Here is a 15,099-nt window from a genome sequence, read left to right on the forward strand (position 1 = left end):
GATGTGCAATCAACCTAAGCACTCATCAACAAATCAATAGATTTTAAAAAATGTATATATACACAATGGAATACTATTTACAATAAAAAAGAATGAAATCCTGCCAATTGTGACAACATGGATGAACCTGGAGGACATTATGTTAAATAAAATAAGCCAGGCACAGAAGGACAAATATTATACTGCATGATCTCACTCATATAGAATCTAAAGAAAGTAGATCTCATACAAGCAGAGCAGAATAGTGGTTAACAAAGATTAGGGAAGGTACCAGGGAGGGAGGATGGGGAGAGGTTGGTCAATGGGTACTATGGTACAGACAGGAGGAATAAATTCTGGTGTTCTATTGTACGGTTGGGTGAATACAGTTAACACCAATGAATTGTATATTTCAAAATAGCCAGAAGAGAGGACTCACCACAAAGAAAAATAATACAAGTTTGAGATGATGGATATGCTAATTACCCTGATTTGATCCTTACACAATGTATACATGTATCTAAACATCACATTGTACTCTAAAAATATGTGCATTATGTGTTAATTAGAAATAAAATTTACAAAGTAAGCTGAATCAATAAATGAATACATCAAAGATACCACTTACATGAGTCAAACAAGCAATTATTTTCGGTACTATATTATAAGCTATGGGAAAAACAAAGAAAGCAGAAAACAAAGGCTTGCCTCTCAGGGAATCTAGAAACTAAAAGTAAGAGGAATTAAAGAGAGCCTACTAATAAACAATTTTGGAAACTATGTAGAATTATAACTGAACAAGGATTATATAATTAATGCTTTTATGAATGTAAAAAAGAGCACAAGAAGAATGAATGCAGTAGGAGGTGTGAAGGTCTCTCGGAACTTGAGATGGCACTAAGGCACTAAGAGGATTTGGATAAGTGGGAAACAAAAGTAGGTCTACTGGGTAAAAACATGAGCAAAGGCATGAGGTGGAAACTAGCATGATATACAGGAGCCATGGACCTATCCATTCTACAAAGAGACTCAACTATTTCTGCCCAAAAAGTTTATTCTATGCAGCAAATAATTAAAATATATTTTTACCTGGAGTTCTCCAAGTTTCTTAGATGTTGATGAAACAATGGTAAAAAATCCATTGATTTGATGGGTTGGAGAAAGTTGAGCTAGTCCATTGATTTGAACTCTACCAATTGGAAGATGGTCAAGTTTGGTGATTACTTCCAGCACCAGCACAGCCATATCTAATCAGAAACAATTACAACACGGATATTTTTCATTTACTTTTATTTTCTTTTTTAAGAAGTGCGTAGAGGGGTATATGCAGAAAAGCTTTTTAACTTGAAAAAAATATTTTATGTTGGGTAACACCATTGCATTGGTGAAAGTGAGGGAAATTAGGTACTTTAATATGTTGCTAATAGGATGGCTAACCCGAAAGCAATTTAGTAATAACATAAAAAAGTAGAAAAGCACATATCCTTTTTCCATGAAATTCTACTCTGGTTTTTTTTTTTTTTCTTGAGACAGGGTCCCTCTGTTACCCAGGCTGGAGTACACTGGCACAATCATAGTTCACTGCAACCTCGAACTCCTGGACTCAAGTGATCCTCCTGTCCTAGTCTCACAAGTAGCTGAGACTAGAGGCACACACCACCATACTGGGTAATTTTTTTTATTTTTATAGAGACAAGGTCTCACTGTGTTGCCCAGGCTGATCTCAAACTCCTGGCCTCAAGTGATCCCTCTGACCTTGGCCTCCCAAAGTGCTGGGATTACAAGTATGAGCCACCAAGGCAAGCCTACTCCTTAAACTTTATTTTACAAACTGTAAATTGATCTATGTACCAGAATATTAAATAAGCTGCATTTTTTTTTACAACAGCAAAATGGTGAAAAATAAAGTAATAAAAAGAATATAAGTAGCTCTATCTATACTGATACGGAACAACATCCAAGATGAATTGCTAAGTAGAAAAAAAGTGCTAACTATATATATATATATAATTTGTGTAAATAAAAGGAATTATGCAAAGAAGCTTTTATTAGTATAGAATATATTTTATAAGTAAATATATTCTTGTGTAAAGACACACAAAAGACTGGTAACCTTTCATACCTTTAAAATGTTTTACCGGCCGGGCGCGGTGGCTCAAGCCTGTAATCCCAGCACTTTGGGAGGCCGAGACGGGTGGATCACGAGGTCAGGAGATCGAGACCATCCTGGCTAACACGGTGAAACCCCGTCTCTACTAAAAAATACAAAAAACTAGCCGGGCGAGGTGGCGGGCGCCTGTAGTCCCAGCTACTCGGGAGGCTGAGGCAGGAGAATGGCGTGAACCTGGGAGGCGGAGCTTGCAGTGAGCCGAGATCCGGTCACTGCACTCCAGCCCGGGCGACAGAGCAAGACTCCGTCTCAAAAAAAAAAAAAAAAAGGTTTTACCATGTGCATGTATTTCCTAATAAAAAAAGTGATACAACTGATAGAAAATACAACTGATTTAAAAACTACAACGGAGATAACAATTAACTATCTGGGCAAAGTAATTTAACTTAAATTATTTTAATTTCAAATAATCACTTATCATGCCATTCTGGGCATAGAGGAGTATGAACCCAAGATCAAAAGAACAATAAAGATTTAGAGAAGAACGACAAATACCACACAGTGAGGAAAAAATAAATCAACTGAACAAAAATATTTAGCATAGCAAGTATTTGATAAGAAAAATAGCCTTAAAAGAGTATTGTTAAATGTATTTGCCGAGAACTCAGGCTTTGGTTTTGACACACAGAGCAACAAATCTCAGTTTTCATTCTCATCATTTCTAGTTCTGAAATGGACAAAGGATTGCCCTTGCATAGCTGCAAGGGTTGGTCCCTGCCTCCCAGGAGTATCTAATTGCATACTCTTGGGTTATATCTGGAGCACTGAGCTTTTGAGAGCACTTAGAACCAAGAAAAATGAAAATAAACTTCTTGACTATCGTCTTTAACTAGTCACTTAAGACTAATACCTTCATGCCCAGAGGAGAAGAAATATAATGTATGCATATGGAATCTAAGATCATTTCAGAACAGTTTAACTTCTGAGTATTTTCTTAACCAAAGTTGAGAAAATGGTTCGTTTTCACCATTTGTTCAATAATGTAGTGAAAAGCATGTAGGAATTATTATTAGAAGACCTGTGATTGTGTTCTGACTGCAATATTCACAAGCTATTTCTGTATAAGCCATCATTGTCTGTAAAGTAGGCTCATAACATTTGCATCACTGCTGTGTGAGGAACTGGGGTTACTGCAAGCAGAACACTAGTACAGTGTCTTCCCACATGGTAGTTGCTGAATGGTTGTTAAATGACTTTAGGCAAATTACTTGACATATCATAGTCCCTGTGTAACAACTTGATATGGTTTGGCTGTGTCCCCACCCAAATCTCATCTTGAATTGTAACTCCCATAATCCCCACATGTCATGGGAGACCAGGGGGAGATAACTGAATCACAAGGGCAGTTCTCCCCATCCTGTTTTCATGATAGTGGGTTAGTTCTCATGAGCTCTGACGGTTTTATAAGGGGCTTCCCGCTTTGCTGGGCACTCATTTTTCTCTCCTGCTGCCATGTGAGGACGTGTTTGCTTCCCCTTCTGCCATGATTGTAGGTTTCCTGAGGCCTCCCTAGCCATGTGGAACTGTGAGTCAATTAAACATCTTTCCTTTACAAATTACCCAGTTTCAGCTAAGTCTTTATAGCAGCATGAGAATGGACTAATACACTACTCATGGGGATATCTAAAAGTCATATGAGCAAATAAATATAAAAGTGCTTTGTAGACTATAAAATGGTATACATATGTAGAATAAGGGAAATGGACTAACATTTATTCATTGGGTATTTACTAACAGCCAGGCTCTTCCACATCTCGTTAATTCTCTTAACAACCCTATGATACAGGTGTTTCTGTCTTCATTTGGGGATAAAAGAGGCCCTGCAACATCATGTATATTCCTAAGTTCACGCAGCTTTAAATTGACAGAACTGGGCTAAAACTCATTTCTATCCAATTATAAGTCCACTACGCTTAATTATAGGTCCACTACACTATTCATCACTTCTAGGACAAAAAGCTTAATTCTTAATAGACTTCTGACCTTTATACTTCATTTGTTGTGGAATTAGAACCCCTATTGTTCAGCACTATTCCTACTCCCATTTGTCTTTCACATTCCAACTAACTGAATCCTATCTGATCAAAGAGAGGTAAAAATCATGTAGTGCAGTCATAATTTTCTCAGTTTCTACTCTAGTCGTTCCGTGCTCCAAACATTTATATGGCTGCTATTTTCTGCAACAGAACAAAGGGTAAAGGAAGAAAGATGTAAGAGTATGAGGCATATCTCAGAATCCTATAATCCTTCTATTTTCTAAGGCAGTATAATATAATAGAAGTATTAATAATTTTGGAGTTAAATGCCTCCCTGAATTTAGGGTTGGTGCCAGGGTAACCTTGGGTTAGTCACTTTTAACTCTTTGAACCTCAAATTCATCATTCAGAAAATCAGGATAATACCCACTGCAAATGTACAGGGCCTCAGTGCATGCTTTCTAGTGCTCTGCAGAGGCTTCATCTTATTTCTCCTATTGTATTTTCACTTTCTGTAAACAAAAAGTTATGAAGATTTAAAATGTAAAGGTTTTCTCATTAATTAAACAGAAATCTGTACTTAACATGTTTTTGCAGTTGCCTTAACTTCTGTTTAAAATAAGGTAAAATAGATATGAAGAAAGTGGTCAGGCATGGTGGCTTGCCTGTAATCCCAGCACTTTGGGAAGCCAAGGCAGGAGGATTACTTGAGTAGAGAAGTTTGACACCAGCCTGGGCAACAACAGTGAGACCTCATCTCCACAAAAAATATAAAAATTAGCTGAATGTCGTGGCATCTGCTTATATTCCCAGCTACTCAGGAGGCTGAGGTGGGAAGATTGCTTGAATCCAGGAGGTTGAGGCTACAGTGAACTGTGCTCGCATCACTGCGCTCCAGCCTGGCTGACGGAGAGAGACCTTTTCTCAAAAATAAAATAAAATAGATACGAAGAAATAAATAAAATGATTTTAAACATCAAATAAGATGATAGACTTGAAAGTATTTCAAAAACTGTAAGATGCGATACATTTCCCCTTCTTTTTTAAATTGTTATTTTTATCTGAGGAACTCACATAATCGTTCTTACTACCGCTCTCCAGCCTAGAAAAAAAGAGCAATCCCATTTCATTTCAAATGTTAATACTGGTACAGCCTATATATTTTACTCATTTGTAAATCTCTTCATACAGTAGTGACTTCTCCTTTTTTGACTCATACAGTATCCTAATTACAAGGTTTTTTATACTTGTCTTAATATCTTGAGTGTAATAAAAACGTCTTGAGAAAAAAATATAGTGCATGCTAATATGTGACAACATATTCATTACTTTACTTTTTGCATTTTATATTATTTTAAGTTAAATATGTACACAAAGGAGTAAATAAAATAATAATAACGCGAATATCTACCACACAGGTTAAGAAATAGCACACTTTTTCCAAGTTTTTGGTTAGAGCACACACTTTTGTGAACTGATGTCTTATCTCTTCATTTTCTGTTGTTTTCTTTCTTTTTTAGAAACAGGGTCTCACTCTGTCACCCAGGCTGGAGTACAGCGGCATGAACATGGCTCACCACAGCCTTGACTTCCTGGGCTCAAGTGATTTCTCTCACCTCAGCCTCCCAAGTAGCTGGGCCTACAGGTGTGCACCACCATGCCCAGCTAATTAAAAAAAAAATTTTTTTTTTGTAGAAACAGGGTTTTGCTATGCATGTGGAATGTAATTTTTTTGTAGAAACAGGGTTTTGCCCAGGCCGGTCTCGAACTCTTGGCCTCAAGTGATCTTTCTGCCTCAACCTCCCAAAGTGTTGAGATTACAGGTGTGAGCCACCACATTCAGTCTCTTATCGCTTCATTTTCTAAAAAACATGTCATGTCAGCCAGGTGTGGTGGCTTACGCCTGTAATCCCAGAATTTCGGGAGGCCAAGGCTAGCAGATCATGAGGTCAGGAGATCGAGACCATACTGGCTAACACAGTGAAACACTATCTCTACTAAAAAAACAAAAAATTAGCCGGGTGTGGTGGCAGGAGCCTGTAGTCCCAGCTACTCGGCAGGCTGAGGCAGGAGAATGGCCTGAACCCGGGAGGTGGAGCTTGCAGTGAGACAAGAGTGCACCACTGCACTTCAGCCTGGGCCAGAGCAAGACTCATGTGTCTCCTGTTGAAATTCTACCTTTTCCATGGCCTTCTTTCTTAACTAGAATCATGAAATTTGGGTGCTGGCACATTTGATGTTTAACTCTTTCAATTTACTGGTGGGAAAATTAAGGCCCAAGAAGATGAAACGGCTTGCTCAAAGTCAAACAGCCAGAGCATAGAGTAGAAGCAGGATTCTGGCTTCCTAATAAGATTAGTTCTTATTAACTTCCTAGAATATTCATATGATATTACTATATGTATCAAGTAATCAGACACTGTCTGGCATTGCTCACTACTGTTTCATGTATGTCAGTTTTGTTTTCAACTAATCTTTAAGTTCCTTTTGGGCAGGGAATACATCTTAAATCTCTGTACACACTGCCTGAGTCTTAATATTTTTGTAAGACTTACACCTACAATGCGTCAGCTACTAGACCAATCACTTTACAAACATTTTTTTCATTTAGTATTTACAATAATTCCTGACAAATAAGTGCCATTTTTGCCAATTAACTAATAGGAAACTGGGGCCCCAAGATGCTAAGGAACCTCTCAGCATCACCTAACAATCTAGTCCTGAAACCGGAGTTCAAACTCTAGACTGTCTAGACTTCAACCTGTTCAACCGGGTTGCTTCTTTGTGAAAATACCTAGAAAATGGAAGGGCAACTATATGATCCCATTTTACAGATGGGGAAATAAGAATCAGAAATGAGAAGAGACTTTCCCAATATCACATAGTTGGTAACACCAATGTAAATGTTCGGATGCCAAATCCAATGCACCAGTATACCATAAGATATTCAAATAAAAGTCTGACCTGTTGATTACCATGTTAATAAATTCCTTGTCTCTTATTAAATTTCTAATCACTCCTCATTTGTTACATTACATAAAAATACTACCTGAGGATTTCAGTTTTAAGTTTACAGTACCAAGATTTATGAGTATCTTTTAATCGCATTTATTGCATTTAACCTACCATTAATAACTAAACTTTTTGTGAAGTTAGAGTTCTGTATCATTCTGATTAATTTTTTGGATTTTTTGTAAACCCCACAATACCTTCAACAATGTCTAACATGTGCTAAATATATTTTTTGAATGACTGAATTACAGCATTTGTTCTTTACATGTTGATGTTTCAAAAATTTTTTCTCGAGGGAATGTAAGTTACTCAAGGACAAGTTAATCTTTAACTCACCCCTGGCTCTCCAATATTCTGAGCCCAACAATGTTTACATGATAAATGCTCGAATTTTATTGACTTGAACTGAATTGATTTGATAAATAACCCCATCACCCAAAACGTATTTATGTGAAAGCTTGACCTGAATGAAGAAATAACATAGTACACTCAGAATAGTTTCCTTGTACAAAAATGAAGACATCTTGGCCTCTGGTTCCCTACAGAGGGATGCTTTCCATCTCTGAACATCTGTAATACTAACTCCCTAAACCATTCGTTTGGCATTTAGTATGTATTAGCTTGTACTATTGGTAAATTTTACATCTATATCCTCTTTCCTTGAGTATAACGTAAACCCCAGAGTTGAGACTACAGTTATTGCCTAAAAAAGCATGGTGTAGTGAAAAGAGCATGAATTTTGGTGACAGACAGAAGTGGGTTCAAATCCTAATTCAGTCATTTATCAACTTTGTGACCTTAGAAAGTATTCATTTCATCTCTCCAAACTTCATTGTCTATAAAACAGAGACAATACCTATCTTTCAGGGTTATTGTAAGGACTAGAAGTAATACATTTCAAAACTGCTGGCACACAGTAACACTCAATAAATTTACAAACAAAAATCTCTACTATAAAAACTCTTTGACTTTTCAATAATTAAGAATGCCCATATATGCTAGGTACACAATAACACTTATTGCTGACAATATAACCACATGCTTTGTATTATGTCTGCAGGTGCAATGATAAAACAATAACATACCTGTTAGATAAGAGGTAAACTGTTTTGGACCACAACGAATAGCATAACGTGTAGTTGTTCTCACAGCTTTTGGTTCAGTCTGCAATGCATCCCTGGGACAAAAGAGGGTTCCATCTGATGTTTCTCCCCACCATCTCACTCGGACCAGTACACAAGTGGGAGGCTTTGCAATCTTCCATATGACTCTATTAATAGTAAGTTTTAGAAAGCAGCGTAGCTGGCCTTCAACCAGAGGTGGCAGGCTTGTAGATGGAGAAATGTCACTTAAACCTGTAGAGGAATCCAAGAAAATGGAATCAAAATTTAGACTAAATATAGAAAACATATAATACGCTTTTTGAATGAAAACAAACAAAACACTTTAGTCTTAAGTTCAGCAATTTATCATCATTTAGAAAAAAGGTTTATCCTACCCATTATTCTAACACATGAGAAGTAACTATCAAATCAGACCACAGAATAATCTACCTGGTCATGTAAGTCACCCTGATAACTAATTAGTATTTAAGGTTTGATTTGAGTTACTGTAAGTAAAGAACATACTAACGAAGACACACTAATATAAACTTTTCTTTAATTGAGTTACTATTTGAAAAATAGAAATATCAGAAGTAGTTGAAATTTTTCTAAGTATGGTTGAAATTTTTACAAGTACAGTTGTTTTAATTATTGCAACATCTATGGTTTTTAAGATATGTAATCTTTAACTCTTTTTTTTTAAAAAAAATCACTAACTATAAAACAGTAACAACTCCCTTCACTCACAAACGATTTAGACTATATCATACAACTCAGCATTTCAATGAAGAACATCTTAAATCGTCTGTAACTTTTCTTTCCTGCCAAGATCACACAGTCAGTGAGGACACAGACTATCTAATCTTCAGATTCTGCCACTATTTTTAACACAGTGCTAGGTCCGTATATTTATTGGCTTTAGTATTTATTGGATTTCATAAAGACATTAAAGTGTAAACAAAGCAATTAATCATGACTTTCTATAAAATTTTCCTTTAATGACCCTGATTGTCTTCCATTCATAGTACATTTTCAAGAAGACTTGGAGGAAATTTAAGAAACCATTCATACATTATGTATACCTTTTTTTTCCTTTGACTTTTCTTTGAGGAGTGGTTATGCCTCAAAGAAGAAAATATATGGAATGTATCAGGACTAATTATTTGGACTTCTAATGCAAACATCCCCTCTGCCCTCCATAGTGGAGAAAAGACCCACCATAATCCCTATGGATAGTTTCAACATAAAAATTATACACGATTGTGTATATATTTCTACTATGGAAATGGTATAGCAAAAAAAGTATATTCTGTTCTATACTATATTATTTCTACTTTGACTTTCCGCTTATCAACCAAACATGCTTAACTGGTTTGACACAGGGAGCACTAGTATGCTTCAGTCTCAGATCCTCCTATCTTTCGTGGCAGAAAAGCCACTACCTCAAAACTGCCTTAGTAATCTTCAAACAGCTTGGATAAGAGTAATTCCCAGATTGTAGCTTCAGTCCTCAACCCAATGGCCTAATGTCCTATCACTGCTCCAAACCAATACTTCTTTTCTCACTAAACTGCCTACGATGCAAAAAGGCAGGTTCACCCACTGTCCTTTTTCCCTTCAAGGCAGTCTTGTAGAGATTCAATATCCAGTTTCCTGATCTGCCCTCGGTTCCCAGTTTGACTGTTCTCACTGCAGCTAACATCCCCTACTCGGTGAGCCTGTGTCTCCTCGAGGTGTTAACCTGATAAGGACTCTCTGCTGTACACTCTTTCACGATCTCAGGTCCTTCAGGAGAACCTCATGCCCTTACCCCCACTTCAATCCTATCACACCTGTCATTCCCCACTCTTCCCCACTCTATACTCTACAATTATTTTTTCCCCAGCTCCTGCTCATAGCCAGCCCTTCATGCTTCATTCATTCAACAAACATTTACCGAGTCCTGCTTTGTACTAATCCTTGGTCATTCAGAAATGTATAAAACGTGATTCTTGTCCACAATCACACAAGAAATGATATCATGCCTTTGCCAATTTATGTTTCTTCCTGTCCCTGCGGACCTCTAAAGCTACTCGCACACATACATTTCACTTCGTTATCAAAACCAATCCTATTATTGTTTGCTCTTCTCCTCTACAGTCATCCCACCGGTAACCTTCATCTCATTAATCACCACTTTGTGGCCCCTACCCCAGCCCCTAATTCCTTTCTATTCTCTGGAGGGCCAACTGCCCTTCCTTTTCACCTTCTGGTCCCCTGGCTATTTCCCTTCTTACGTCCCTTTTCTTGTTTATCCAGCGGGGGTGGGGGTCTCCCTAAAATTCCTTACACCCTGCTCCCCTGTTAACGCTTTCCTCAATCTTTGATCGCTCGGGTTACCTCTTTTTTTGCGCCCACGGCTGCCCCCAGGCCCTTGGCCTTTACGTTGCTTCATGATGAGCCCGAGCTCTTCTTCATCAGCACAACTCTGTCTCCAGCACCTAAGCAGTAGCCTCCCGCCATCCCTCCCCACGGCGCCTGCGTTCCCCGGCAACCGGCGCCGCTGGGCAGCCTGGGAGGCAGGAAAAAGCCACTCTTCCTCTAACAGTCTCCGGAAAACAGTGCGAGGAGAAGGCGCCAAGACGCCTTCCCTCCAATAGACTACAATACCCAGGATGCTTTGCTACAATACCTCTGCGGGGTTGGCTGGGGGCGCCTCCGGCTGCGCAAGCGCATAGGGATACGCCCGTTGAGGACTCCATTGCCCAGGGTGCATTGCCCTGAAGACGGCTCCTCTTTCCGGTGAAAGTTGTCGGGTTTCCAGTTGGGAGTCTGCGGAGTTCGCAGACTCTGTTACCCAGCTTCCTTTGTGTGAGGGCTGTTGCGCACTTCCGGTGGAAGTGCTGAAGCGAGTGGGTGGAGTTTGCAGAGCCGGTGGGCGGTAGGCGGTGCTACCGGTAGCTGGGTGCTGTCCAAAGGCGACTGGGCGTCGTTAGGGGAGCGAGTCGTGACCGGTTGGGCCACACTCAACGTGGGACGAAGGTTCGCCTACTGTTTGACTACGTGCGTGCAGCCTTTCCTTGATGTCGGCCCTCGAAAAGAGCATGCACCTCGGCCGCCTTCCCTCTCGCCCACCTCTACCCGGCAGTGGGGGCAGTCAGAGCGGAGCCAAGATGCGAATGGGGTACGTGACCCATACACCTACCTAGGGGCCAGGCCCCGGCCATTGGAGAATGGTGGCTCTGAGCGTTCAGAGAGGCACGGGGAAGGAGTCTACCGATAGGAGAAAATGTTGGCGGCGGCCTGGAGATATTTAGATGGAGTAGAAGGCAGATTGGGGAACTAGGGGAGGCGCCAAGTCAATAGAAATTGGAGGAAAAATAATGTTGTTGGAGGGAGAGGGGAATGAGGCAAAGGTTGGGGAAGCTGAGAGACTAACATAACTGAGAATCACCTCCAGAATGAAGGAGGTTTAGAAAAGGGAGTAGAACGGTGACAAAGGTGGAGGAAAATCGGCCAGGGAAGGTGGAGGGAAATGGGGAATGACTGAGAGAAAAGTTGAGGGGAATTGAGGCAACAACTAAGAAAAGGTTTGGGAGGAGTGGATATTGTAAAAGTTCTAATATCTGTACTGTGAGAACTAGATACTAGAAAAGCTGAGGGAGTTGGACAGGGTTGGAGAACGAAAGAGGAGCACTAGGAAGCAGACGATTCTAGATAATTCCCAGAGGTCTAAAGACAGATTCAGGGAATGAGAGGTGAAATTAGGCCTCTTAAGGGAGAATGAGAAAGTTTGGGGAGTAGGCCTAAGGTAAGGTGGAGAATATAGCCATGAAGATTGTTAAGGGTAATAGGAATGTGCTGAGAAGCTGGACAGGATAAGGCAGAGAGAAGAAGGAGAGGACTGAAGAATTTGCAAAGTGACCATAGGCTCTAAAGATTGAGAAATAACTATAAATACGGTTTGGTGAATGGAAGTGCTGCAGTTGTAAGGTCTGGGAAGCTTAGAGGAAGATTTGGGCAATCAGTTTTTGCTGGGCTAATAGATCTGAGGGAAGCGATGTACTGGCCTAAGACTTTGAATTAGTGAAGCATTGGGAGTTAGGGAAATAGTTTGCTGGAAAGAGAGGAGAGCCATGTTGAAGAGATAGGCTTTGGAATTTTAGATCATTAAATGGCTTGTGCCAGGTTAGGGGATACTTGGGCCGACGACAAAGAATGAGGTGAACATGGGATAATTGCTGGAAAGTGGAGACAATTGAATAGGAATTTGGTTTTGAGGGGATATTTGTAGTTTCAGACAGGATTCTGGGAATTAGTGACTGTAAAGAGAAAAGAAGTAGGAAGGATACTTAGGTATGAGGACTCAAGAGTATATTTGGGATTCTAGAGATGAATTGATAGATATTCTTTGAAAAAGGACTACAGAAGAGAAACCTTAGGTTCTGAAGAAGTAATGTGTGTAAAAACTTATCAAAAGAAGCGAGAATAGGAGATGCAGTACTGTGACAGTAAGTCCTAGGGATGAAAAGAAAGGAGAATCCTATAAAACAGTGGGGTAAACGAATGGGAAGAACAATTGGAAAAACCAGGGAAGGAAACTAAGAATTGAAGTGGAGACCTGCTGTGATATACAGTAGAAAAAGGAGAAAACCTTAGCCGGGGGAGATAGAGAGATGGACGCACAATAGAGGAGGTAGAAGGCTACATAGAAGGTAAAGTGAAGATTATTTTGACTTTGGAAGATCGAAAAGTTGGACTATAACATGAATAAAGAGAATTTGGAAACTGACCCATAACATTATTTGGGAAAATTAACCTGGAGTTTAATATTAATGTAACATTAATTGTTATATATCTTCATTGCTGCCTTTCTTAAAATACAATTTGATCTTTCAGTATACCAGCACTCTTCTATACAAATACATAAGAAAATCAGATTTTTAATAATTATACATTCTTTAGATAAGTTTAATTAGGGCTCAGCTTCTCATTTTGTCAAAACAAGTTCTCTGAAGATTGAAGAACGGGGTGAAAATACTGAGAGAAAATAAAAGGAAAATCTGCTGATTAGAAGATTGTATAATTGTTAGTAATACATCGTTTTTATTTTGTATTACTTTTCATTTTATTTTTTTTAGAGACAGGGTCTCGCTGTGTTGCCCAGGCTGGAGTGCAGTGGCACAATCTTGGCTCACTGCAACTTCTACCTCCTGGGTTCAAGTGATTCATGTGCCTCAGCCTCCCAAGTAGCTGGGATTACCGGCGTGCACCACCATGCCCGGCTAATTTTTGTATTTTTAGTAGAGATGGGATTTCACCATGTTGGCCAGGCTGGTCTTGAACTCCTGGCCTCAAGTGATTTGCCCCACTTGGCTTCCCAAAGTACTGGGATTATAGGATTGAGCTACCATGCCTGGACAACTTACCTTTTTAAATAGATGCTTTGGTCTTCTTGGTTTAGGGTAACTGCTTATCCTGGAAAAGAAAGTTCTTTAGAAAGGCCTTTCTGTATGGTAGTATTGTGAAGAAAAGAGCATATATTGGTGAATATTTGTGTAGTCCTCAAATGGCTTATTTTCCTGTATTTTTCTTTTCTACTTTATTGGTACATAAGCAGGCTTCATCTAAGTCTCATGGTAGTAATAATACAGATTCTCTTTCTCCTTAGAATCATAAAGCTGAAAGAGAGCATAGACATGGACTCATTTCACCACTTCATCATGTAGTTGAGGAACTGAATATTCAGAGAGTTCTGTATTCTGTAAGGGAATGTATTAATAAATGAGGGAACTGAGACTCAAATATTCCTAAAGCACCCTAGAAGCTTAGCGGTGGGGCTGTTAAGGACTAGGACTTGGGTCTCTTGACTGTGAAACCCATTGTGTATTTTGAAGTCATAATTGTCATCTGGGAATACTTAATTTGAGTTGTATATCTTACTCCTTTGCATATAATATAGGATTCAGTCTTTTTCTTCAGTCAGTTGTAATTTATGAAGTCTCACACCAATTTCAAAGCATTCTTTATGTCTCCTTATACTTACTTGCTTTTTTCTTAACTTCTATTCTTCCACTCTATCTATCTGTTACTCACAAGTTAGTCCTGTTCCCTTGATAGTCTCTTGTGTGGCTTACTCTTTCAACTATTTTTCATGATCTCTTGCCTTCAATTTCACTAAACATTATTTAGGCATGTTTGCATATTCAGGGTGCATATTCTGAGTTGGTGAGTTTTCGTAATTCAGTTTTTCAGATTAGATTTAGTAATTCCAAAATATCGTTGGATAATTTAATAATAGCAATTTTTAAAGTAAGTACTGTGTGCCAGACATTGTAATGGTAACTTTATGTCATTTAATATGTGCACAGACCTGCAAGGTGAATATTTTCCTGCATTATGGGTAAAGACATTCAGAGATTAAAAGTCACCCAACTAGTATGTACCAGAATCAGGATTCAATCTAAGTTTAGTCTCTAGAATCCATTCGCTTTTCAGTACACCAATATTTTCTCCTGGGTAAGGCCTGAAATCCTGATGTCGCTGTTCCTTTTAATAGATGCCAGTGGATGTTGCCAAAAACATAGTGGTTTTGAACTTTATTCAAGCTTTTAGAGCTACTCTGACTAAAGTAGATTTGAGATCCCTATTTGCTTTGCACCCCTGGTGTGCTTGAGAGAAGTATCTTTTGAAAGTCACTGCTTTCGTATATACTGTTACTATTAGAGGAACTATAAAATATTAAATCCATTCATTATTCAACATGTTTTTGGTTTATCAGTAGTTGTACTTTTCGGCCAGGTGTAGTGGCTCATGCCTGTAATCCCAGCACTTTGGGAGGCCAAGGCAGTCGGATCACCTGCGGTCGGGAGTTCAAGAC

General features: G+C 39.0%; 2 protein-coding genes across 7 annotated transcripts in view; one reads left to right on the top strand and one right to left on the bottom strand.

The window, feature by feature from the left end:
• C2CD3 (C2 domain containing 3 centriole elongation regulator) overlaps window positions 1–10,878 on the bottom strand; it is a 155,550-nt gene extending 144,672 nt beyond the window's left edge. For 2 of the 5 annotated variants that reach the window (XM_038005474.2, XM_038005475.2), the window contains exons 1-3: window positions 10,620–10,876; window positions 8,223–8,492; window positions 1,069–1,226 (exon numbers count right to left, since the gene is read on the bottom strand). In XM_038005474.2, the coding sequence (XP_037861402.2) occupies window positions 1,069–1,226; window positions 8,223–8,492; window positions 10,620–10,674 (483 nt within the window). In that variant the 5' untranslated portion in view covers window positions 10,675–10,876. Of the gene's footprint in view, window positions 1–1,068; window positions 1,227–8,222; window positions 8,493–10,619 lie in introns of those variants that run through there. The other 3 variants (XR_012094068.1, XM_038005473.2, XM_073019404.1) reach the window with 3 other exon arrangements.
• A 288-nt stretch (window positions 10,879–11,166) lies between these two features.
• PPME1 (protein phosphatase methylesterase 1) overlaps window positions 11,167–15,099 on the top strand; it is an 83,604-nt gene continuing 79,671 nt past the window's right edge. The window contains exon 1 of one of the 2 annotated variants that reach the window (XM_038005476.2): window positions 11,167–11,403. In XM_038005476.2, coding sequence (XP_037861404.1) covers window positions 11,303–11,403 — 101 coding nt within the window. In that variant the 5' untranslated portion in view covers window positions 11,167–11,302. The remainder of the gene's footprint in view (window positions 11,404–15,099) is intronic. The other variant, XM_008020127.3, reaches the window with a different exon arrangement.

This window comes from Chlorocebus sabaeus, chromosome 1, assembly GCF_047675955.1.
Source record: "Chlorocebus sabaeus isolate Y175 chromosome 1, mChlSab1.0.hap1, whole genome shotgun sequence".
Classification (NCBI taxonomy): domain Eukaryota; kingdom Metazoa; phylum Chordata; class Mammalia; order Primates; family Cercopithecidae; genus Chlorocebus; species Chlorocebus sabaeus.